Consider the following 21,876-nt stretch of genomic DNA (forward strand, 5'->3'; position numbering starts at 1 on the left):
TCTCTTCATCATGTCTTACATCATGTCTGGTCAAAAAATTGTGTATTTGGATATTATTTCATTGCTTTATATGCAATGCGTGCTTTTAAATTTAAGGAGCTTGTTACACTCTTACGGATCACAGCTTATCCCTTTAGACTAATGATTAATATAATTAAATGTAATGAATTAAAATGTAGATTGGTCCAGCATAGAGTAATTAGAACAACAACATGAAAAAACACACATCGCAGCATTTACCTAACAGAAACTTTTATCAGAACTGTCAATAGGTCTCTATTAGGTCAATAGACAACCAAATGCAATAGAGACAACCGTTGCATTGTCTGCAGACAATGTTGTATGACAACATCAGAGGATATTTATATTTCAAGTCTTACTCAAACTCAGCATTATTGTTGCTGCAGGCAGCAAGCCCAATGATCTCTTGGCGTTATGAAGCCCATTATTTCAGAAAACTCACATTCTGAGTGACCAGGACACTTTAAGATGGCATTGGCCTTACTATTCTAATTATATTTTATGTATTACAGTGGTAAATTCCAACACTGTTCAAGGAAATAAAAACATGATGACATGTATTGTCATGAATGTGATTAACATCAATGGAGAGATGAGTTGACAGCCATATGCCACTCTGTATATTGTTGGTAAAATGTATTTGTAGGCCTGTGCGTTTTGTTGTCTATACATTACAATTTGTTTTGTGAGTCCATCACAATGCTAATTGTTATTATTATACACTTAAGTTAAACCACTATTTCAAATATTTCTGATTTCACAGTTTGTCAACTATGATTGCCCGCCACTCTCTCAGCATCATCATTAATTCACTTCAAATACAGTAGAGTAGCTTATGTATCAGTTTAGCTAGTTGGCCTACCATGGCTTGACGTTCGTTCTGAGAGCCTCGTGATATCGGTAAACCTAACATGACGTCGCAGTCCTTCATTTGACCAGCATCCACAGAGACCAATTGATACTTGAAATTCTGCATGAACAGCCAATAGAAATGTGAGGATTTTCTTCAGAGGCGGAGTTTCTGACAAGCAGTGCGTAGTGAGTTAGGTTGTTAGAAAGTTAATGGCTGGGGGAAAGAGATCCTCATCAACCCTCGCTTCGGGAGTGTTTCATGATTCCCTGAAGTAAAAACACGCCAAATTTTCAAAAGAAAGAACCCGGACGGAAGATTAGGTCAACCATAAACTCACTAATATACGTATTGTCAAGATAAGTATGCAGGATGCAGTAGCCGGGACGGCAATGCTGACGGACGGCTTCGAGGACGAGATTGACTCGGTGACTCCTCGCTCCCCAGCGGTAGGGATGGGGGTAGGAGCAACACCAGGAGTCGGACTTGGGGGCATAGGGATTGGTGTGGGTGGAAAGAAAGTACGCTTGTTCGGTGAGCCCGGTGGGCCTCCTACAGAAAGACTGGACTTCAAACTAGCGGCAGCAGCAGTCCTATCCTCGGGTCCAGGATCTGGCAGCGACGAAGACGAGGTCTCAGAGGTAGCTAAGCTAAGCAAGCTAACCAGAGCTGGCCAACATTCCTCTCCCTGCTTAGCTAGCCTAGCTAGCTAACTAGCGGGCTAGTTGTTGGCAGCCAACCCCTCCTAAGCTGACGAAATTACGTAAAAACAACCACTAATGTATTTGAGAAATGTCTCTTGCAACTTCAGTTTCTTACGGATGGTCAGACACGAGCCACATTTCGCAAGACACGGACACATTTGTATGATAACCCGAAAAAATGTTTTATTTATGCGGCGTAGGCTGCGACCACGGCCTAGTTCGGGTGGACAGCTTTGGTATCGTCAGTGCTAGCAGTGTTGCGAGACCGCAGACAGCACGCATTCACAACTTTGCAGCCCATGTTGACTTGCTACATCGAAAGGAATATTCCCACTGCGCGAGCATGCACTGACTGGCAAGTTTGCCATGTCGGCTAGCTGTCTTTTCTACCTGCCACTCAATCATAATGGTGCAATTACGTCACCTTTCACAATTATGTAAATTTATTTTGACTGTCCTTCAACTTATAGATATCATTGTGTTGCAACAAATCAGTTGACCATTTGCAACTTTGAACGGTTTTAAACGAGATGTTAAACCTCACAAGGCATAGCTGAATGGCAACATGTCAACTTGTCTTTCGTTGTCACAAGTGATAGCGTTTTTTCAGATCAGAAGTGGCCAACTTTCAATGTGTTGGCACAACGTGCAGGTCTTAGGATGGCATCCATAAGCAAAGTTCTTCATAGAGCGCAGACATAAACCGTGGATCAAAATTCTGCTGTCTGTATTAATGACATGACATCCCAAGTTGTTCTTGACCCAGTGTGGTTATCCCAGTCTTAATTGCCTGTAATCTTTTAGGATGTTTTATGTAGGCATTCTTGCACCTAAGAGACAGCTTTCATATGTCCATGACACTGGGGGAGCATTGTATGTCATATTCCTTACTCTTATATATCTGGTTATGTTAACTCACCACTTTCACACTGTAGTTATTGTCATGTGAATAGGTTAGTTAGGCACCATGTAATCTAACCTTTACAGTTTTAAAATTATATGTAAATTCCGATTAGTCCAGGTAGAGTATCCACAGGAGGGAGAGGAAAAAAAACAAAAAACACTGCATTTACTGAAGTTTCAAGTCATAAGGCAGTCATACCTGACTTGTGTACATGGTAAGGTGCACTTGCTGAAGCAAGTCACTTATCTAAGATTGATGGATGCCGATTGGCACTTGTCAGGCTACCTGTTGAACTAGCTGTGTTTTTAGATGCACTGTAGTTATTGAATACTGTTTGTCTGTGAAGTCTTGTTTTGCACAAGCACTATAGCATCACATTTTTACACGTGAACAATGAGATTACATGTAGAAGGATGAGATTACTATATCTTTGTGTTGTTGGAGTAGTGTTGAAGTTTGTCATTTTTGCAGAAGTGCAATATCGTAGGTATTCTATATGTTGGAAAAGGGTTGCTGGAAATTAGATTGAAGTTGATTGCATTTGTATGACTTAAATTTCATGTTTTTTTGACCGACTGAATGGGGCTGCAAGATGTGTTTAAAAGGGAGGGCTTGTTGTGGGAGATTAGCCCATTGGAGAGCTCACTGCTCTGGGCAGTAGCTAAAATCTGAGCTCCAGGATTAAGCAGATGCCTTTCGAGGCCTTTCCAGCTCTGTGGATGCACCGTGTCTGGGAACTGTAGTTCATTAATTGGGAGGGTTAATGTCCATTGTTTGTAAAAGGCTTCTCAGAACTACATTCCCCATGGGTCACTGTGCTCTGCATTCCAACCATATAGCAACATTCCTCCACATTGCCGAGTGCTGACTCCCTGTAGCATTGGCTCACTGGTCCTACCACAGGCCCATGGCTGAGAGCAGACAAATCACTTGATTTAACAGTTATGTTGGGTAACAGTTTTAACAGTTTTTTATTACATTCTATTTATATTGTTTTGGCCATTACTGGTTTGTTTCATAGTCAACTAACCTGTAATCAAAGTGTTTTTGTTTTATTAAGTCGGCCATGTTATAGCCCATGTACCAGACATGCTGTGCAGTTGTATTGAATCAGGACAAGACACTACTGTTTGGCCTTGACCTTGTGCTGGCTGCCGGTCTCCAGCACAGAGCTGCATGAGGGGGCCTCCGATCATGTATGCCATGAATGTTGCCGCAAGCTGTTTTCCTGTGTGTCAAAGGGTTAGAGGTGGGTCAACAGACACAGGCGCCAATACCTTAGTCCCTCAATGTGCCCCAGAGTGCTATACCCCCCGCAATCACCTGTCTGTAGGGGGACTGATGGACAGCACAGGACTGTTCAGAAATACTGTTCAGTAACTTCTCACTTCTTGGTTACAGTCCAAAGTTCCCTGGCTCTACTCCCGTTCACATGTTTATGCCTCGAATGTGTTTATGCTTTTCTTTTGAAATGGCTTTGAATCGTGTTTGATTGTTATCTATTGCAGTGGCCAGGGTATTAAGCTTCACTATGTTGTCCTGGGGCTCTGACTTTCTGGGTCTTTGTGGTGCATTCTGGGGATTTGTCTTTTGTAGATGCACAGACCCCCTAGAGTGTCTCACTGTGCTGAGACTGTCACCAAACAACGGTTTCAGACTGGAAAAACCAGTCTGCAATGTTCCCATCCCTATCAGGCACTGGGAGGGCTGGATTTCCAATGGGATGAGTTGCTGTAGATCTGTGTCTGCATCAGGCCTTCATGTGGGAGCCTTCTCCAAAGACCTTCTGGTTGGGGTTAGGCTCTAGATCAAGATCACGGTATACACCTATATGAGTAGAATTACTGTATATTTCACTTTTGTAAGATGACATTCCACAGCAAGATCATTTGGTTTCCTTGTCAGGATATCGTTCAAGGCGCCAGCTCGTTGGAATTTGTCTAGTTTTTCCAGCCAGGTTCCTCATAAGTCTGCTTATCCAGTAAACCTGTATCACCCTTTTAAACTCGAAACATTGTTCTGAGGAAAATAATGGAGTGTGAGAATTGCATACACTTGGTCTTTCCTATCCGGTTAGAAACCTGAGTGGACTCTGACCTGATCTGACCTGACACCTGTGTTAGTGTGTGTATGTGAGTATGGAAAAACCAATGCGTATGGTGAACTCCCTAATAACAGGGTGTTGTCTGTCTTGCCCACGTATTCCCAGCGCTGACCTCTCCATACACTTCCTTATCACACACATCAGGAACATGCCCAGCTTGGAGATATTCGGATACACTAACATGTTCTATATTTCACCTGGCCTTCCACCCTGTCAGTCTGCCCTCCTACTTGTAAATCCACAGGTTTGTCTTCAGTAAAATGTTTATGAACTTGGTTAATTCTGGTTTTGTCCTTTTCTCCCTCCCTCCCTTCCATACAACCTCCTCTTTCTTTTTCTCCCGACTGCTCCCCTGTTCGTCACCTTTCCCTCTCTCTCTCTCTCTCTCTCTCTCTCTCTCTCTCTCTCTCTCTCTCTCTCTCTCTCTCTCTCTCTCTCTCTCTCCCCTCTCCCCCTCTCAGGTGGAGTCGTTTATACTGGACCAGGAGGACCTGGACAACCCCATCATGAAGACGGCGTCGGAGCTGCTGCTGTCCAGCGCTACAGACGGGGTGGACCTCCGGACCGTCGACCCGGAGACACAGGCCCGTCTGGAGGCTCTGCTGGAGGCTGCAGGTAGGAGCCCCGACCTCAACCACCACGACCTGACCTGACCCAGACCTGCACCCCAGACCTGCACCCCAGACCTGCACCCCAGCCTCGCTACACCCTGGCCCGGCTTTCATTCTCTCGAAACCCAACCACCTTTCCCTTTTTTTGGAGTGGCAATGACAGCATGTGCTGCCTGACAGCTGCTCGTTAAGGACAGGCTGAAGGGGATGCTTTGTCTTAGGGATTTGATCCGAATGGGCCAGGTGTTTTCAGATAGATCTGCATCCTCCTGAAGAGGTTTTCAGAGTCCCGACCTCACCACAACTGATCCCTCCTCCTGCCGCCTCTCGGGGCCCGACTCGCCCCGCTTCCCGCTCGCACGCTCCCCGCCTGCACACCTGTGTTGGCGTGCAGTTGGTGCGCTGTTGTAATGTGTGGTTTTCTGCATAAAAGATCAGCCGTTTCCTATACCGAGGAGACCTTCGTTCGCCTCACGGCCTGCCTCTGAAAGCCCAAAACAGAGTGGGGATATCGGTTTGCTCCCGTATCCATCCACCCGTGTGCGTGTGAGAGATGAGACCTAGAAATCCAGTTAGGCAGGGTCTCAGCCCGAGGGCGTCCCTGGGTGAAGGAGAGGGGAAGTGTGCAGATTAATCCAGCAGGCAGGTCTGTGTATCCTGACCTGCCCTGGGTTTATGAACATGACCGGGCAGATTAACGCCCGCTCTGCGCCTGCCCCCTCCATCCGCCACACGGAATAGGAGGTGCTCAAGGTTTTCCCACCTAAGCCCCAATCCCGAACATGCCGCCACCTCCTCTCTAGTCTGGGGGGGGAGGGGGTGTTGGAACGCAGTGCTTTAATAGGGGCCAGGTGTGTGTGTGTACAGAGTCAGGTGTTTGATACTAGAGACGTGGCTGTTGTGTGTTTTGGAAGTTGGCTAAGTTAGAGAGAGGGAGGAAGGGAGGCGGGTCATTGTTTGTGTAGCAAGCACAGTGTGCTGGGTTTCACAGTCAGGCCTGACTGTTTGTGGTGAGCCAATTGACAGTGGCAGTTCTCTTAAAACTGCTTTAGGGTATCCACTGTCTCCACAGTGGGCCTGTATCTGCCTTACAGATATTCAAATCAGTTCCAACCTCCACAGCCGTCAGTCTTAAGAGTCAGGGTGACCCAGTGCATAGGAATCCCTCTGGACCCAGACCAACTGAACATAGCTGGCTTCAAAGAGAGCACAGTGTCTTGACGGTGTGTCAGGCGGTTGTGTGTGTGTGCGTGTACGGTGTACTCCCTCTGATTTCCTCTCCTCTGCGAGATAAACACTCTGCATTAATGATCGACCTCCCGGCCCTCTGCGTCCTGAGGGAGCGTTGCGACAGCGCTCTGACAGCCGGGCTAAGTTTAGAGCGTCTCCCAGGCCGGCTGCTGAGAGCACGGGGGCCGGGCGGGCCCACCGGAGCCCCTCTCTGTTCTGAGGGAGCACGGGGTGCTCAGAGACCACCGTACTGGGAGGGAACGTGGTGTGTTTTTACTTTCGCCGTTCCTCCCTCTTCTGCGCCCCCATCCCTTATCACTGTTTCCGTACACACACACACTCTTGTTTTGCTTGAGCGCTCTCTCTGGCTGGGAAACCGTCCTTGCCCTGGACTTGTGAAAGAGGCCTTTCAATGTAGGTCAGCAGAACAAGCAGTCTCCCCCCCCCCCCCCACCCCCCCCTCTCCTGCTTGTTCTTCCCTCTCACTGAGTCTCTCTTCTCCCTTGTGCTGTCATATACACACGTGTGCACACACACATGTACACACAACACACACGCGTGTACACACACACACACGTGTACACACACACACACACACACACTCATTGTCTTGTACATCCTTCTTCTTGCTTGTCTCCCATCGGTGTGGGTCCCTCCCCGTGTCTCTCAGAGTTCACACACAGGGAAGTCATCTCTCATGTACCATGTGTTTCCCTGCTCACTGACCAAGACCAAACACCACCAGCCAGACTGACTGCTGTGAAGTGGGCAAAATGTCAACGTACTATATTTACATGAACAGGAAAAGCAAACAATGCCTGGTTTGGACTTTATTAACCACCTGTGTGTGTGTGTGTATTTTGTATGTGTGTGTGTTGGCTTGTGGGTACCACTACTAACCATGATTTGGATTGGCTCTGCCTGGCTTGGTGTGCCCCCCCTCCCCCTCCACGGTGGCCCGCAGGCATCGGTAAACTGTCCACTGCCGATGGTAAAGCGTTTGCAGATCCCGAGGTGCTGCGGAGGCTGACGTCGTCGGTGAGCTGCGCCCTGGACGAGGCGGCGGCCGCGCTGACCCGCATGAGGGCAGAGAACACCCTCAACGCCGGCCAGGCCGACAAGTACGTATCTCCGCCAGCACACCTGCACCTCCCGCTCCCCCTGGCCTGGGTTACCCAGCCTGCCCCTGCTGTTGGAGGGCTTGTCTGTTCGACGCAGCCTAGCAGCACACATGGGACCTGGTCTAAAGGCCACGTCATCGGTATTCATGTCGAACGGGACTGGACATGTAATGGAGGTCCTCTGGTGTGGTTCCAGAGGCAATTTCGTATAGTCAATATCAATTATTCAATCGGGCAGTCTGTTTTCCCAGTATTTAATGCGTCGATCAATAAGTCAGTCAGTCCAGTAATTTACTTTCTTGTCAATGAACACATTTGAGTTCTTCTGTCCAGCTGTGTTTTTTACTCGGTGACAGTGAATGTTAAATAAGTCCGTTTCCGTACAGTAGTATCCATATATGTGTGTGTGTGTGATTTCCTGTCACAGTGGCAATAATTGTAGCAGTCTGGTTATTTTCAGCCGTAGTCTAGCGGAGGCGTGTTCGGACGGAGACGTGAACGCCGTCAGGAAGCTGCTGGACGAGGGGCGGAGCGTCAACGAGCACACGGAGGAGGGCGAGAGCCTGCTGTGCCTGGCCTGCTCCGCCGGCTACTACGAACTCGCACAGGTGTGTGTGTGTGGATCAGTGCCTCATCTGAGGTCAAGAACCAGACCTTTCCCTGCGTTAGTGTGTGTATGTGTGTACTGATCCCGTGCCCCCCCGTCCCCAGGTGCTGCTGGCCATGCACGCCAACGTGGAGGACCGGGGCATCAAGGGTGACATCACGCCCCTGATGGCGGCCGCCAGCGGAGGCTACGTAGACATCGTCAAGCTGCTGCTGGTGCACGGAGCCGACGTCAACGCCCAGTCCTCCACGGGTAACACACACACGCTCTCAGACTGACATGGGACACACACCCCTACTACGTGGCCCTTCCACGGTGTGTGTAGTAGCTCACCCCTCCCCTCCCCTGGCCCCGGCAGGAAACACAGCTCTGACGTACGCGTGCGCGGGGGGCTTCGTGGACGTGGTGAAGGTGCTCCTCAAGGAGGGCGCCAACATCGAGGACCACAACGAGAACGGCCACACCCCCCTGATGGAGGCGGCCAGCGCCGGCCACGTGGAGGTGGCCCGCGTCCTGCTGGAGTACGGCGCCGGCATCAACACACACTCCAACGAGTTCAAGGAGAGCGCCCTCACGCTGGCCTGCTACAAAGGTAACGCCCCCCCCCCCCCCCCCCAGGTCCCCGTGCTGGTGGCGTTCAGACCCTCTTCCTCTCCCACCCAGCTCCTCTAACACCCAGCCCTCCCTCCCCCCCTCCAGGTCACCTGGACATGGTGAGGTTCCTGCTAGAGGCCGGGGCCGACCAGGAACACAAGACAGACGAGATGCACACAGCGCTGATGGAGGCCTGCATGGTGAGCATCTGACCCAGCACATCCCCCTAACATCCTGCTCCCACCCTCCCACCCTCCCTCCCTCCCATCTCAACCCTCCCTCCCATCTCAACCCTCCCATCTCAACCCACCCTCCCTCCCTCCCATCTCCTCCCTCCCGTCTGTCTTGTTAACCCAAGCGCTTTTCCTCAACCCTTCCTCCTCCTCTGCCTGTTCGTCCGTGGATCGTTTTCGCTCCTCAGCCGTAATGCTCGTAATGCTCCCCCTGACCTTGTAGGTGTCCCCGTTAATACAGGACGGGTCAGAGGTCATAAGTCAAAGGGTCAGCCCCCCCCCCCCCCCCCCACTCAGGTGCTTATCTCCCCCCCGTGTGTCTCTCTCTCCTCTGTCCCAGGACGGGCACGTGGAGGTGGCGCGGCTGCTCCTGGACAGCGGGGCGCAGGTCAACATGCCGGCCGACTCCTTCGAGTCGCCGCTAACCCTGGCGGCGTGCGGGGGACACGTGGAGCTGGCCGCACTGCTCATAGAGAGGGGAGCCAACCTGGAGGAGGTGAATGCACACACACACACACACACACACACACACACACACACACACACACACACACACACACTGAAACCCCTGCAGTAAATCTGAGAGGCAGGTGAGAGAGGATCCTAGAGAGTGTAACACGGTGCTGGCTGTTGGTGTGTCCAGGTGAACGATGAAGGCTACACGCCCCTCATGGAGGCGGCCAGGGAGGGCCACGAGGAGATGGTGGCCCTGCTGCTGGCTCAGGGTAAGTTGCCCCCCACCCCCTGACATTACTGCACAGGACACCCAATATGGCAGCCAAGCCTCCCATGTGAAGGACCAGAGTGTGGGTGTGTCTGTAAGCCGTCCGTCCCCCCCGTCCCCAGGAGCGAACATCAACGCCCAGACGGAGGAGACGCAGGAGACGGCTCTGACGCTGGCCTGCTGCGGGGGCTTCCTGGAGGTGGCCGACTTCCTGATCAAGGCCGGGGCCGACATCGAGCTGGGCTGCTCCACGCCGCTGATGGAGGCGGCACAGGAGGGCCACCTGGAGCTGGTCAAGTACCTACTGGCTGCAGGTGAGGAGGGGGAGGGAAGGGAGGGGGGAGGGGAGATGGGGAGGGAAGGGAGGGAGAGCTGGAGGGAGAAGGGGTCCAGTCCTCATCTTCTGGGTTCTACCTCTCTCTGATCCCTAGGGGCGAATGTCCACGCTACCACGGCGACGGGAGACACAGCGCTGACCTACGCCTGTGAGAATGGACACACAGATGTGGCTGATGTGCTGCTGCAGGCCGGCGCCAACCTGGTACGCACACACACCACACACACACACACACACACACACACACACACACACACACACCACACGCTTTGCCTCCTGCTACATGTCTGGAAACCTTCCACCATGCATTTGAATATGCCTTGTCTCTATGTATGTCTTACCGTGCATTCTCCATGCCCCCCCCCCCCCAGGAGCATGAGTCTGAGGGGGGGCGGACCCCCCTGATGAAGGCAGCCAGAGCAGGACACCTGTGTACAGTGCAGTTCCTCATCAGCAAGGGTGAGTCCTGCCTCTCGTTCCCTCATCCTCACACCAGGGTTCGGAGACGGGCCACGTTTACTAAGTGTGACGGCAATAGGCCCTGACCCCTCGTCTCTCTCTCTCTCGGTCTCTCTCTCTGTCTCTCTCCCGGTCTGTCTCTCTGCAGGTGCCAATGTGAATCGGGCCACGGCCAACAACGACCACACGGTGGTGTCCCTGGCCTGTGCTGGGGGACACCTGGCTGTGGTGGAGCTGCTGCTGGCCCACGGGGCCGACCCCACGCACAGACTGAAGGTCAGACACACTCATACTCAAGGTCAAACACAAGCTCACAGACGCATGCTTACACACACACACACACATGCATAGAAAACAGACAGACGCAAGTCAGTGTGACAGCAGGTTGTCCCCCCTCCTCCTAACTCTCCAGTCGTGTGTGTGTGTGTGTGTTCCTCCAGGACGGCTCCACCATGTTGATAGAAGCAGCCAAGGGGGGCCACACCAACGTGGTGTCCTACCTGCTGGACTACCCCAACAACATCCTGTCAGTCCCCGCCCCCGACCTGGCACAGCTCACCCCCCCCTCGCAAGACGCCTCTCAGGTGAGCCCCCCCCACCCTCTCTCTCTCCCACACACCTCCCCTACCCTCCAGAGATGCCCCATTTAGGTGTACCTCCAGATATAGATGTTTACAGGCGGTACTGACCCCCCTACCCCCCTTCTACAGGTTCCACGTGTCCCCTTCCAGGCCCTGGCCATGGTGGTGCCCCCCCAGGAGCCTGACAGAGCCCCCTCCAACATCGCCACGCCCCCACCCGTCTCCAGCAAAGGTGAGACCCGGTCTCCTTCCGGTCTCTCTCAGCACACTACATCAAGTTCCCTCCAAAATGGCCTTTATGCAGAGGCAGTCACCTCACTTCCTCCCCCACGGACATACAATCGCACGCTCACGCGATTCCCTTTCCCTCCTTGCCCCCCCGCTCACATCCCTCCGTCGTCCCGTTCTCCCGCAGCCGTGTCCAAGCAGAGGCAGGCCGCCCTCCAGCCCGGGGCCTCCAACGGGGCTCCCCGCGGCCCGGAGACGGAGCCCCTGCCCCCCTTCCACCTGTGCCAGCCCCTGGAGTGCATCGTGGAGGAGACGGAGGGCAAGCTGAACGAGCTGGGCCAGAGGATCAGCGCCATCGAGAAGGCCCAGCTGCAGTCCCTGGAGCTGATCCAGGGGGAGCCGCTCACCAAAGACAAGATCGAGGAGCTGAAGAAGAGCCGGGAGGAACAGGTGAATAACCCTCCTGCACGCAGGATTGTCATTTCTGCCAAGCGAGAACCTGAAGGTTGTTTTTGTTGTTGTTGTTGTTGTCGTCGCACGGGACAAAAACGATGCCCTGCTTTGCAGTTGAGCCTGCGTCTGCGTGTGGCCCCTCAGGTGCAGAAGAAGAAGAAGATCCTCAAGGAGCTGCAGAAGGTGGAGCGCCAGCTGCAGCTCAAGACCCAGCAGCAGTTCACCAAAGAGTACCTGGAGGCCAAGGGGCTGAAGGAGGAGCAGGAGGCGGGCCAGAGCCAGGGCCCGGGGCCCGGCCCCGGGGGGGAGGCCCCGCCCACCGCCACCACCTCCACGCCCGGGGCCCTCACCGCCTGCTCCGGGGACCTCGCCCAGGACGGCTCCGACACGGACGAGGAGGGGCTCCGAGAGGGGGAGCAGGAGGAGGAGCAGGCCGGGGAGGACGAGGAGGACGAGGAGGTGAGGCTAAACCGCTCTGTAACCCTAACGCTCCCGATACCGGCCTCCAATGACAACGCTCCCTCGGTGAATAGTCCTTGATACAGATTCCTAATGGGCACAATGTCACGGCAGGACGACGACGAGGACGACGAGGAGGAGGAGGACGGCTCGGACGAGGACGTGGAGGGCGAGGTGGTGGAGGCCTACCCCAAGCTGCCCCAGGTGGACACCATCCTGTACAGAGACGGCCAGCCGCCCCACCTCCCCCCCTCGCCCCAGGCCCAGCCCCCCGCTCCGCCCCTCCAGGCCCCCTTCGTGCCCATCCAGCCCCTGTCCGACTACAGCCCCGCCGACTACCCCGGCGGAACCCCCCCGGAGCTGCAGAGGGTGCTGCTGGGGCAGCAGCAGGCCCTGGGGGCGGGGATGCTGGGCCAGCAGGCCCCAGACGGACTCATGGTGGCCACGCCCGCGCAGACGCTCACAGACACGCTGGATGACATCATGGCAGGTGTGTGTGGGGGGGGGGAGTCTGTGCTCACGCGTCCGGTCCACTCCGGGGGAGGCGGGCCCATGTTTACACGGCCCGGGGTAGTTGTTCAGGGTAATGACCGACTCTTCTCCTCTCTCTCTCTCTGCGTCTCTCTCCCTCCCTCTGTTCTGTGTTCCAGCTGTGAGTAGCAGGGTGCCCATGCTAAGCACTACGACCTCGCCCACGCCCCTATCCCAGCCCCCTTCTCAGAGCCCGGCCAACATGGCCTCACCCCCTTCCGTTCTGCCCCTCTACCCCTCCGTGGACATTGACGCACACGTAAGCGCTTCTCTCTCACGCACACACGCGCGCGCACACACGCACACACACACTTGTAGCAGTAAGTGCTGGTCCTGGTGGAGCAGGTACTGAGGCTGTGTGTGTGTGTGCAGACGGAGAGTAACCACGACACAGCGCTGACGCTGGCGTGTGCAGGAGGACACGAGGAGCTGGTGTCAGTCCTCATCGCACGAGGGGCCAACATCGAGCACCGCGATAAGAAGGGTAGGAGACACACACACACACACACACACAGGGATCTCTTATTGATTTCCGATCAATACAGACAAAAGGTTTGTCAGCAGTAGGATGTCCGGTCTGGTTCTCCAGTCTGACCTCCCTCCCGTCTCTCTGCTCTCCCCAGGTTTCACCCCTCTCATCCTGGCTGCCACCGCTGGCCATGTGGGGGTGGTGGAGGTCCTCCTGGACAAAGGGGGCGACATCGAGGCCCAGTCAGAGAGAACCAAAGACACGCCCCTCTCCCTGGCCTGCTCTGGGGGACGCCAGGAGGTACATGCCCCCTTCTGATCTGCCGACCACTGTTCTTTCCAGAATGTTCCATCCTCTTCCATAACGAATAACATGATATCATAAACTGTTCTAATGATTGAAATATATTTTCAAAAAACATAAAAACATTTTTTATGGGGAATATAGGAATGAAATGTCCCTGCCAGAGCCAGTGGAAATGTTCTGGGTTTAACAGAGTGTCTCCTATCGGTCAGGTGGTGGAGCTGCTGCTGCTGCGGGGAGCCAATAAGGAGCACCGTAACGTGTCCGACTACACGCCCCTCAGCCTGGCCGCCTCCGGGGGCTACGTCAACATCATCAAGATCCTCCTCAACGCCGGCGCCGAGATCAACTCCAGGTGAGGGGGGGGGGGGGGGGGGGGAGGGCTGGAGTTTCCTGTTCTGACTCTGCGTGTCTCCTTCCTGTCCTCTGAAGCCTCCCAAGTTCTTATCTGTTTGAACGTCAACTTAATCGCACAAGGAATGACAAATCACTTCTCTCCCTTCCCCTCCTCTCCTCCCTCCCTCCCCGTGCCCTCCAGGACGGGCAGTAAGCTGGGCATCTCCCCCCTCATGCTGGCGGCCATGAACGGCCACGTCCCCGCCGTCAAGCTGCTGCTGGACATGGGCTCCGACATCAACGCCCAGATCGAGACCAACCGCAACACGGCGCTGACCCTGGCCTGCTTCCAGGGCCGCGCCGAGGTGGTCAGCCTGCTGCTTGACCGCAAGGCCAACGTGGAGCACAGGGCCAAGGTGAGAGACCGCAACCGCAACCACACCGGTTGGGGTCGACACTCATATGCAGAGGTTATGCTTATGGAGTCAATTCTAGCAGTGCTAAGATGCCCGGTAGCTTTTACAGTACGCTCTCTCTCTCACCTCTCTCTCTCTCTCTCTCTCTCTCTCTCTCTCCCTCCCCCAGACTGGTCTGACCCCCCTGATGGAGGCAGCGTCGGGGGGCTATGCCGAGGTGGGCCGGGTGCTGCTGGATAAGGGCGCCGACGTCAACGCCCCTCCGGTCCCCTCGTCCAGAGACACGGCCCTCACCATCGCTGCCGACAAGGGCCACTACAAGTTCTGCGAGCTCCTCATCAACAGGTGGGTCCCTTTTCCCTCTGCTGGTGGGATCTCCCTCCCAGCATCCTGTCTCTGTGTGTGTGCCGTGTGCTCTGCTGGTCCTCACCCTCTCCACCCTCTCCCTCTCCACCCTCTCCCTCTCCACCCTCTCCCTCTCCACCCTCTCCCTCTCCACCCTCTCCCTCTCCACCCTCTCCCTCTCCACCCTCTCCCTCTCCACCCTCTCCCTCTCCACCCTCTCCCTCTCCACCCTCTCCCTCCCTCCGTCGCTCCAGGGGCGCTCACATCGACGTGCGCAACAAGAAGGGGAACACGCCGCTGTGGCTGGCGGCCAACGGCGGCCACTTTGACGTGGTGCAGCTGCTGGTGCACGCCAGCGCTGACGTGGACGCCGCAGACAACCGCAAGATCACCCCGCTCATGGCCGCCTTCCGCAAGGTACACACACACGCGCGCCAGACAATGTCACAGCTGCCTTGCACGAGGGAGTGAGACGAGACGTAAGCCCTAGTCCAGCGTCCCCTGGCCTCCTCCTGGAGCCTCTGGCGACGTGCTGCTGAATGCTGACCGTGCGCGTTTGCGTCCGCGTGTTCCCAGGGTCACGTGAAGGTGGTGCAGTACCTGGTGAAGGAGGTCAACCAGTTCCCCTCCGACATCGAGTGCATGAGATACATCGCCACCATCGCGGACAAGGTGAGAAACCCTCTCCCAGCCGGGACCCCTCAGCCGTACACACGCCACTCCTGGGTCCCTGCCTGGGACAGGGCCTCTGGGTGGGGAGAGGGGGGCAGTCCTTGACTCCAGCCTTGTCTGTCTGTCTTGTCCCAGGAGCTGCTGAAGAAGTGCCACCAGTGCATGGAGACCATCGTCAAGGCTAAGGACCAGCAGGCAGCCGAGGCCAACAAGAACGCCAGCATCCTGCTGAAGGAGCTGGACCTGGAGAAGGTGCCCTCACTCTCCAGTGCACAGCTCGAGACCTTGTCATACTACCAGTATAGGATGTGCCACTGTCATATGGAACGCAAGAGAGGGGTGGAGTTCAGTTGTCGTTTGAGTGACGGACAGGTACTTAGTCTGTGTGTGTGTGTGTGTGCCTCTCCAGTCCAGAGAGGAGAGCAAGAAGCAAGCCTTGGCCGCCAAGAGGGAGAAGCGCAAGGAGAAACGCAAGAAGAAGAAGGAGGAGCAGAAGAGGAAGCAGGAGGAGGAGGAGGAGGAGGAGGAGGAGAAGACCAAGGAGGAGTTCTGCGACATGCAGGAGGAGAAGGAGGACTCCGCTGAAGGTAGAGGCACACAGCCGGCTCTTAGAAACAGGCCTTTCTTTAATAATGTGGGGCCGGGTCGGTCTGTAACAGAAAATTACATGGGCCGGAGTGACTACCAGTATTATTGTGGAGATTTTATTATGATTTTAAATGTATTTATTATGCTAGATTAGTTTATTATTGAATGATGGAACGTTATATTGAATATCTGAATATTCTGTTGGTGGGTGAATCTAACAAATAATTTGTTTACGTTAATAATTATATTTAATAACTAAGGGAAATTTCAGTTTGAAAGCCAACCTTCATTATCAAATACAGATATGATATGATTAAAACATATAGGCCTGTTTAAAATTAAATGTTCTAAATATGTCTGGCATTGTTCAGAGGGCCGGTCCTAATGTGTGGGCGGGCCATATTTGGCCCACGGGCCGTTGTTTGGGGACCCCAGGGTCTTCACATACCGATTGTTTTTGTGCCCCCCCCCCCCCCCCCCCCAACAGAAGAGGAGGTTCCCATCGACCCCCCCAGCGCCACCACCACCACCACCATCGGCATCTCCGCTACCTCCACCACCTTCACCTGCACCTTTGGGAAGAAGCGCGCCGGCGTGGCCACCACCCCCAGCACCAACCGCAAGAGCAAGAAGAACAAGACCAAGGACTCGCCCGATGACACCATCATCCTGCAGGACTCGCAGGTACGCACGGGCGCACGACTCAGGCCACACAACCAGCTCACAACAGCCTCCTTTTGTCCTGGTCGTTGTCGCTCCTGTACTGGGTAACCTGAACTTGGATGGTTGTAAAGCACCTGGAACCACAGAGCACTCTCTCTAAAGGCTGAACTGGTTCTGACCTAGTGGCTGAGTTATTGCTATGGCGGCCCAGATGAGCAGCTGTTTCCCCCCTCTCTCCACCAGGTGGCGCTGGCGCAGCACAAGGCTGACAAAAACAAGATCCAGGGCGAGCCCCGGGGCGGAGGCGGGGGCCTGGCGGGGGGCAACAGTGACTCGGACCCCCTGGACAGCACCGACTGTGCCAGCGAGGGCAGCAGCAGCGGGGGCAAGAGCCAGGAACTCAACTACCTGCCCGACCTGCCCTCCTGCGCCTCCTCCTACTCCTCCTCCTCATCCTCCTCCTCGGCTCCCCCGCTGGGGGCGCACCCCTCCCACGCCCTCCTGCCCGGCCCGGAGAAGAGACACTGCCCTCAGCTGCACAGCGACAGCAAGCTGGACAACAAGGTCACGGTCTCCATCTCCAAACCATCGCAGAAGTGAGTCGACCAGTCTGTCAGTCACACGCGCATCCGATTGAACTGAAGATCCCTCCGTCCCTTGATCATCTTTTTAACCCTTAATCTTCTCTCCTCCCCCCCCCCCCCCCCCTCTCCTTCCCCAGGGTTCCTGACATGAGTGAGCTGGTCCCCAGCTCCCTGCCCTCCCCCTTCAAGACCATGTCCCTGCCCATCTCCTCCCCCAACAGCAAGCTGAGCCTCACCTCCCCCAAGAGAGGGCAGAAGAGAGAGGAGGGCTGGAAGGAGGTGGTCCGGAGGTGGGTGTCCACACCGACCAGAGGAACCCTACACACACACACACACACACGTGAAATCATGCACACATTATATTTGAGTTAATATAGTCTCTTCACAAACCAAACAAACACCTCCTTCACGCGTGTGAATGGAACCTCTGACCGGGCTAACAGCCCTGCTGTGTCCGTCAGGTCTAAGAAGCTGTCTGTCCCGGCCTCCGTGGTGTCTCGCATCATGGGCCGCGGCGGCTGCAACATCACGGCCATCCAGGACGTGACGGGAGCCCACATCGACGTGGACAAGCAGAAGGACAAGAACGGAGAGAGGATGATCACCATCAGGTAGGAGGGAGAGGCCCCCTGGTGGACATCCAGGGGTACCATGCCCCGGACATGTTCAGCACGAGTGCGGTCGGCCGGACAGCCTGTCCTGATCCCCTGTGTTTTGTTTCCAGAGGTGGCACGGAGTCTACAAGGCACGCCGTGCAGCTCATCAACGCCCTGATCCAGGACCCGGCCAAGGAGCTGGAGGACCTGATCCCCAGGAACCACATCCGCGCCCCGGGCTCCAAGGCCAGCTCGGCCCCCTTCGCCAGCGGGGCCTCCAGCGGCTCCTCCGCCGGGGCCAAGGCCTTCAGCTCCCTGGTCACGTCCTCGGGAGTCTCCTTCCAGTCCTCCTCCTCCTCCCAGGTGGGGGGGAAAGTGGGGAAGGGGCTGTCGTCCGGGGTGAGGCAGCCCTTCCCGGTGTCCCTGCCCCTGGCCTACGCCCACCCCCAGCTGGCTCTCCTGGCCGCCCAGACCATGCACCAGATCAGACACCCGCGTCTGCCCATGGCCCAGTTCGGGGGTACGTTCTCCCCTGCTGCCAGCACCTGGGGCCCCTTCCCCGTGCGGCCGGTGAGCCCCGGGAGCGCCAACAGCTCCCCGAAACACAACGGAGGAGCCACGGGCCGGCCCGGCGCCGCGCCCCACAGCGAGCACAGCAGCGCCGTCAGTCCGGCGGCGTCCGTCTCCAGCCCCTCCGGAACGGCCCCGGCCGCAGCCTCTCCTCACACCCCCAACCCGCCCACGCCCTCCCACCCCCAGCCCAGCGCCCCCACGCCCTCCTGCGTCAGGAAACAGCTGTTCACCTCCGACCCCAAACCCTCCGGGGTCACCTCCTTGTCCATGGCGCCCACAGCTGCGGTGAGCAGCGGCAGTAACGCAGTGCGAGGCACGGGGTCTCCCGCCCACCATCACACGGGCATGACGGCTACCTCCGCCTCCAGCTCCGCCCAGGCCCCGGCGGGCTGCGCCCCGCCGCCCCTCCTCCAGCCCCTCAAGGTGGAGCCCAGCGCCTCGGCCTCCCCAGGCAAGGAGAAGCCCCCTGCCTCTCTGGAGAGCCAGACCTCCTCTTCCAGCGAGAGCCACAGCTCAGCAGGCTTCGCCACGCCAGCCATGGCCTTGCCCCCCAAGCCTGAGCCCCGGCAGCAGTTACCCCCCCCTCCCCCCTCCTCCTCCGCCGCCACCATCACCTCCTCCTCCTCCTCCTCTACAGAAGCCCCCCCGCCCCTGCTCGCCCCCCAGCCCAGCTCCCACCTCCCCCCTGGTCCCGCCCCCTCACACAGCTCCATGCACCCCAACAACACGGTGCCCCACTTCTCAGCCCCCGCCCCCCGCGTCTCTCACCGGATGCAGCCGTCGGGACCGTACTACCCGCTGTCAGAGCAGCAGCAGCAGCAGGTGTTTGTGCCCCTCAGCGCCCAGCAGGAGCCCCCCAAGCAGCCCCAGAGCCAGGCTCAGGTGTCCCACCTACCCCAGCAACCCAGCCTGCCTCCCCAGGCCCAGGGCCCCCCCCACCAGGTGCCCTCCAGCCTGGGCATGATGAACGGATCCCAGATGCAGCACGTCCACGGGGGAGGCAAGACCCAGCAGATGTCCCCCAACTTTGGCCCCGCGGCGCTCTTCAACCATTTCAGCAGCATCTTCGACAACAACAACCAGGTGAGTGTCTGTTCACCTCCCTGACTAGAAACCAGCTTTCGCTACCTCCGCCCTGGCCTCTGACCATAACCTCTGTGTGAATGCTTCCTCCTCTACCAGGGAAACAACCAGGTGTGGGGTGCATGCCACCTGCCCACCCGCTCCCCCCCTGAGCAGCCTTACTCGGCCCCCCCGCCCTACATGAGCATGAGCCAGATGGAGGGCCTGATGCCTCCAGACAGCTCCAAGGCTCCAGGCTACCGCTCCACCTCCCAGAGGATGGTCAACAACCCCATAGGTAAGACACTAGCTGGGGGAGACACGGGTGGAACTGGCATACCCAAAGAAAAGATTTCCATAGTGGTTTGAAGGTCAGCCAATTTGATTGACTTAATTGAATTAAACAAGGTTCCCTACACACACACACACACACACAATCATTTTCGAAGGAAAGTGGGTCCTCGTTTATGTACTATATTGACATGTATTAATTTAGAAGTGGGGTATTCTGAGAGCTTGTGTATGTACCCTGCAGTAACAGTGTGTGTGTGTGGCCCTCTCTGTAGCTCTCACCAGCTATGCCACCAGTATCTCCGGCAGCCCAGTCTACCTCCACGGCCCTGCCGCCGTGGGCACGCCCTCCTTCAGCAGACAGCACTTCTCCCCTCACCCCTGGAGCGCCGCGTCTTCCGGTACACACACACACACACACACCTATAATGACACACACACACACACACACACACACACTGTACTGATGAACTACTTCCTGGTCTGACCAAATGTTCTCTGGTTCCTCCCTCCCAGGTGAGTCTCAGGTGGCCCCTCCCTCCACGGTGTCGTCCTCGTCCCTGTCCTCCTCGTCTGGGCCCCCTCCTCAGCAGCCCAAGCCTGGCAACTCCAGCCAGCAGGACCGCAAGGTGCCCCCCCCCATCGGCACGGAGCGCCTGGCCCGGATCAGGCAGACGGGCTCTGTCAACCCCCCCCTCCTCACCACCAGCTACACGGCACCTGTGGGACAGGGGGGCATCTGGTCCTTCGGTGTGGGCAGTGCCTCTGGTGAGTCAGAGAGAGAGAGACAGACAGTATGATGGAAAGGGAGAGACCGAGAGGAAAAAGGTGGTCATGATTGTGCAATTCTATTAGCACAGACTCACACACACACACACACAGACACACACGCACACACACCGAGCTGTGAGCATGAAGTACCCAGAGCGATACGTAACCCTGCCTCCTGTGCTTGCTGTGACAGAGGCCATGTCCGGCTGGTCCCAGCCGCTGATGAGCAGTCACATGATGCACCCGCAGCTGCAGGCGGAGCAGACGGCCTTCTCCCAGCACCAGCCCATGGAGCAGGACGACACGGGCATCTCCAACCCAGCCAACAGCTACCACCAACACCAGCACATGCCCAACAGCTACATGGACTTCCCCAAGGTAGCCTCAAATTCACTCAGTCACGCTTGAATGGAGTCATGTAATGCGTAGAACAGCAGCTAATCAGCCGTGTGTGTGTGTGTGTGTGTCTAGGGTATGCCCATGTCTATGTATGGAGGAACCATGCTGCCCCCCCACCCTCCCATGGCGGAGGGGCCGGGGGCTGCCATGTACAACGGCCTGCACACCCCAGACCCTGCCTGGAGCCCCATCATCAAGGTGGTCCCTAACAACACAGACAGTTCAGACCCACAGCAGGTAGGCCCTCCCCAAGCAACACACACACGCACGCTAGACCATCCAAATAACCCTAAAGGGATATGTCCCATAATCTGAAGTTGTTTCCAAAAAATATTGGAATGAGAACCTGTTCCCTGCTCCCCCCCTGACTCCTCTGTCTCCTGGGTACTCTGCAGGTGTGGCCGGGTACCTGGGCCCCTCACGTGCACCTGAACCACGTCAACTAGAAGGCGTCGACAGCAATCAAACGCACACCGCACGAACCACAGCGCTGACACGGAATTCCGATGAAGGAAAACAAAACGAGACAAGACGAAAAAAAATAATAATGAAAATTGCAACATGTTAACCTAGTAGAGAACCAGAGAGTGCAGAGCTGAGGTTGAAGAATTGGAGGGAATATGACATCCTGATACCATTCTTTGATGTGCCTATATCAAACAAGAAATACTAAATTTGGCGAGGGCTGTTATCAATGTCCCAATGTCTGCGAACAAAGTGGGATTCCCTGTTCAACAGGATCCATTCTCTGTGTAGTTTAGCGATTTTGACTTAAACCCACATACACCGTTCTGAGGCTGCAGGAAGCTTACGGGCCGTAGCTATTTAAACTCAGCCAAGAACTACATGATGATGATTACCTAAAGAGAAAGAAATCAGAACCTTTTAGAGTGGTAAATACATGTATAATTGTTTACATACTAAAAAGGGTTAAAATGAGAGTAAATTTCATGTCGTATAGTGGCTCTACTTTATGTAGCCTGTATTAATGTGAAATATTTACCTAATATTCAATAAAAAGATTGAAAAGTTGTCTTTGAGATTGAATTTGGGTTGA

General features: G+C 55.6%; 1 protein-coding gene across 11 annotated transcripts; it reads left to right on the forward strand.

The window, feature by feature from the left end:
- The first annotated feature begins 1,048 nt into the window (after positions 1-1,048).
- LOC134032997 (ankyrin repeat and KH domain-containing protein 1-like) lies at positions 1,049-21,851 on the forward strand. Of its 11 annotated transcripts, none has more exons than XM_062477094.1 (39): positions 1,049-1,512; positions 5,045-5,198; positions 7,389-7,545; positions 7,991-8,153; positions 8,257-8,404; positions 8,511-8,744; positions 8,852-8,946; positions 9,320-9,475; positions 9,623-9,704; positions 9,826-10,017; positions 10,135-10,244; positions 10,412-10,499; positions 10,648-10,775; positions 10,940-11,083; positions 11,210-11,312; positions 11,496-11,758; positions 11,876-12,226; positions 12,338-12,710; positions 12,871-13,010; positions 13,124-13,235; positions 13,375-13,520; positions 13,736-13,878; positions 14,062-14,275; positions 14,445-14,620; positions 14,875-15,037; positions 15,197-15,292; positions 15,428-15,544; positions 15,702-15,879; positions 16,368-16,564; positions 16,787-17,139; positions 17,265-17,417; positions 17,589-17,738; positions 17,852-19,379; positions 19,479-19,656; positions 19,925-20,050; positions 20,166-20,417; positions 20,614-20,798; positions 20,892-21,056; positions 21,215-21,851. In XM_062477094.1, exons 1-39 carry the CDS (start codon positions 1,237-1,239, stop codon positions 21,263-21,265), a joined length of 8,040 nt encoding a protein of 2,679 aa, XP_062333078.1. In that variant the 5' UTR covers positions 1,049-1,236; the 3' UTR covers positions 21,266-21,851. The 11 variants fall into 11 exon arrangements, with proteins under 11 accessions (XP_062333078.1, XP_062333076.1, XP_062333077.1 ...); XM_062477092.1 differs by having other exon boundaries at positions 8,852-8,944; positions 9,312-9,475; XM_062477093.1 differs by having other exon boundaries at positions 8,852-8,944; positions 9,312-9,475; positions 12,344-12,710.
- The last annotated feature ends 25 nt before the right edge of the window (positions 21,852-21,876 follow it).

Source organism: Osmerus eperlanus, chromosome 13 (genome assembly GCF_963692335.1).
Source record: "Osmerus eperlanus chromosome 13, fOsmEpe2.1, whole genome shotgun sequence".
Classification (NCBI taxonomy): Eukaryota; Metazoa; Chordata; class Actinopteri; order Osmeriformes; family Osmeridae; genus Osmerus; species Osmerus eperlanus.

Bases quoted from the DNA above. Each gene is read 5' to 3' on its own strand.
- LOC134032997 (XM_062477092.1), top strand. From the start codon at position 1,237: ATGCAGGATGCAGTAGCCGGGACGGCAATGCTGACGGACGGCTTCGAG. The intron at 8,945-9,311 runs TGGTGAGCATCT...CTCTCTCTCCTC, and splicing joins AGCGCTGATGGAGGCCTGCA to TGTCCCAGGACGGGCACGTG. The intron at 20,418-20,613 runs GTGAGTCAGAGA...TTGCTGTGACAG, and splicing joins CGGTGTGGGCAGTGCCTCTG to AGGCCATGTCCGGCTGGTCC.